Below are 3,157 nucleotides of genomic sequence, written 5' to 3'. Positions count from 1 at the left end.
GAATCCGAGACTTACACGTTGGAGTTTATTTCTCCAACCCTTTAATCTAACTATTCATCATATAAAAGGCGTCTTTAATGTTTTAGCCGACGTCCTTTCTAGAACATAGCTTTTCAACAGAAAGTGAAAAGCTTTCCCAAACGGTGGAGGTGTAACGTAATATTAGATATTACGTCATATGTGTAATTATGTTATAGAATTGTGTTCCTTTGTATTACATAACTATGTTCATATTTCTTGTCTATGTATGTATTGTAACAATGTTAAGCAGTAACGCCCGTCCACTATATGTAATCTTGCCTACGTGCGGTGAGGTGCGCACTCTTGTAGAACAAACAGACAAGCGAAATCCTGAATAGTTCGGAGCGCACAGATTTGACAGTTACTAAATAAATAGATTGTTCAAGCGAGTCGAGGGTCCTAAAACTACCCATGTTGACGTGTTAACTTACCCTCCTCCTCTCCCGCACCCTTAACCGGAAGTATCCGGCTTCCGGTCCAATGGTATATAAGCGGTGGAACTCGCTGACTCCTTGTCATTTCCCACATATTGATCTCTTGATAAAAACTAGAAGGTTTAGATTCATGAGACGATTGGTGTGAAGTGATCACCCTTTTTGCCTACATTACGTGTCTGATATACATTGCATTACTTATACTTATATTTGTACTTATTACTTATTCTGATGCATGTTCCTGATCTCTTTGTACTTAGATAGTACCATATTGTATACTTATCTTGTTTCTTATTTGAACGATAATTTCCATATTCTCATAATCATGTAACGGTCCCATTGACCCTACTGCCCATTCTCTTTTGTGTTGATTGCCTGTAAATATTTTCCATTAATAATTTCGTTTACTAGTTTTATCGCTAGTTTAATATTCCTTTCCTGGAATCTTCTTTGTTACCTTTACTTCTAGTCTTACGAATTATCTAGGCCCTGACCAGATAGTTCAGTCCTACAGTGGCTTCTAGAAGTGCGCTGGTTCTTAAGCACTTAGACGTTATACGTAACGTCTCTTCACATACCAGCCGCCCGTAACATTGTCAGGCCGATATATGTAGAAGGTAGGGCTTCATTGTTTCCTAGTGTGCAGGTGAATCTATGTACGACATGTGATTGTTGGATTGGTTCTTTCTTAACGTTAAGACTTACGTAGTAGTATGTGGCTAGTTTTTTTGCTTTTGTAATATATTATGATGTTTAATATTCTCTCTTCTTCTTTGTATACTGAAGAGAAGTATGCCTTATGATATATTTTAATTTCATTCTTTTTCTCAGCTTTTTCTCTTTTAGCTTTGTGCCAATGGTCTATTTTTTTTTTCTTCATCTATACTTTGTTTGCTGAACCATCTGTTTAATAGGACTAGTGTGGACCTTCTTATTTCTGTATGAACTTATTCCCATGTGCTGCAATGGGTGAGTGTTCTACGTATGTATGCGCTAATGGTTGAATCTTTGTATCTTTATGGGCACTCACTTTTTCCGGGGTTTGTGGGTTTTGCGTGTACACTAGTCGCAAAATGGTCTTATTTTTGTTTAACGAGTGCGAGTATATCTAGAAATGGCATGGATCCTTCTATGCTGTTTTTAACCGTAAATATTAATCCAGATGTGTCTTGGAGGTCGTTTTTCAGTACTTCAATATCTTCACTACACTTAGTTTGTATGAAGATGTTATCAATATAGCGGCAGTAAATTTTATTTATTTTAGATCTTATTAAACGCTTTTTCTTCAATGCAGCCCATATAAAATTTTGCAAATAGGCTTCCAAGCGGGGGACTATAGGGACGCCATCAACTTGTTGGTATTTTTCTCCGCGTGGGCAGGTAGAGGGTACCTCTTTTGTCCAACACATTAGCATGACACGTAATGTAGACTCTGGGATGGCTACATTAGGAGTACTGTTGTTATGGTAAACATGGTAAATTATGTAATTAATAGCGCGATCAATTGGGATGTGTGTGAATAGCTTTTCTACGTCCAACGAAGCTATGATACCATTGGCACTATTTGCCTTTAGGATATCCAAAATGTCGGTTGTGGAGTTTAAGCTGTAGGTAGAAGGGACGTATGGGGTCAGAATGGCGCACAGTTGTTTAGCTATGTTGTAGGTTGGGGATGGGATTTGAGATATAATGGATCTTGTTATCTGGTTTGTGAGTTTTTACATTCCAATAACTGTAGTCTCCCGTCAATTTAGTAAATATGATAGTGCTTGATACGGCATTATTCATCGATATTAGTTTACTGAGTTTCTTCTTCAAAGCATCCGTGGGGTCCTTTGTTATAATTTTAAACTTTGTTTCATTCTTAAGGATGGTACTTATTTTATCCATATACTCTGAGATATTCATGAGAACATAGGAGGCAGCTTTGTCCACTTTTCTTGTAGTGATGTTAGGGTCTGTCTTTAATTGTTTTGCTGCTATGATGTTTCTTTGTTCTATTATTTTATTGTTGAAATTTCCTCTTGTTTTAGGTGTTTCTATGACAATTTCTTGTCTGAAATTTGGTTTTACGTACACTTCACCTCTTTTAGTTAAGTTTTCTATATCATCGAGTAGCACTTCACATTCCATTCTCTTTTGGTGATTTTTTTATTTAGATATAATATGGCAGTTCAAAACTAAATTAAGAAAAATCCTCCTGGTCTAGGGTAAGAGTTTTATTGGTTAAGTTGATGTTCCCTTTGATTGGGCGTAAGTGTTTGATTTGACCTCCGTTTAGGATGGTTAACTTTTTTTGTTTTGATCTGATGATAGAGTTCCGATGCTGTTCCATCATATCTATAAATGCTCTTTCAGAGTTGGGTTGATATTAATATTTGCCTATTTGTGTTCAGCCTGGCGGTATCGTATTCGGAGCTCATCGAGTTCTGTTTCTAGGTCATGGATTCTCTTTTTATGAATTCCTTTCTTTTTTCATCGCTAGGCCTTTGCTTGCGTCTTTTGTTGCAGTTAGCTGCCCCATCATTGCTAATATTATGTGCACACAACATAGCTAGTCCAGCCCTTAAATACCATCCATCTGACAATTTCAGTTCAATAGCGGACGAAAAATCACAGCACACTCGGTGAGGTAATTTCTCAGTTGTGAACATATAGTCCAAGATGATTAAAATATTCACTATTACCACCCAGCTGAGGAA

The 3,157-nt window shown here is 37.0% G+C and overlaps 1 protein-coding gene across 1 annotated transcript in view; it reads right to left on the bottom strand.

Annotated features, from left to right (window-relative positions):
- Positions 1-1,534: 1,534 nt before the first annotated feature.
- The window catches only part of LOC143037005 (uncharacterized), a 7,729-nt gene continuing 6,106 nt past the window's right edge, over positions 1,535-3,157 (bottom strand). Inside the window, exon 2 of the mRNA XM_076205110.1 lies at positions 1,535-2,158. Coding sequence (XP_076061225.1) covers positions 1,535-2,158 — 624 coding nt within the window. The remainder of the gene's footprint in view (positions 2,159-3,157) is intronic.

The sequence above is a fragment of the Oratosquilla oratoria genome, chromosome 21 (assembly GCF_046742065.1).
Source record: "Oratosquilla oratoria isolate Oo_2021 chromosome 21, ASM4674206v1, whole genome shotgun sequence".
NCBI classification, from domain to species: domain Eukaryota; kingdom Metazoa; phylum Arthropoda; class Malacostraca; order Stomatopoda; family Squillidae; genus Oratosquilla; species Oratosquilla oratoria.
Note: the sequence above shows the minus strand (reverse complement) of the source record. Positions and strands in the feature narration are given on the sequence as shown.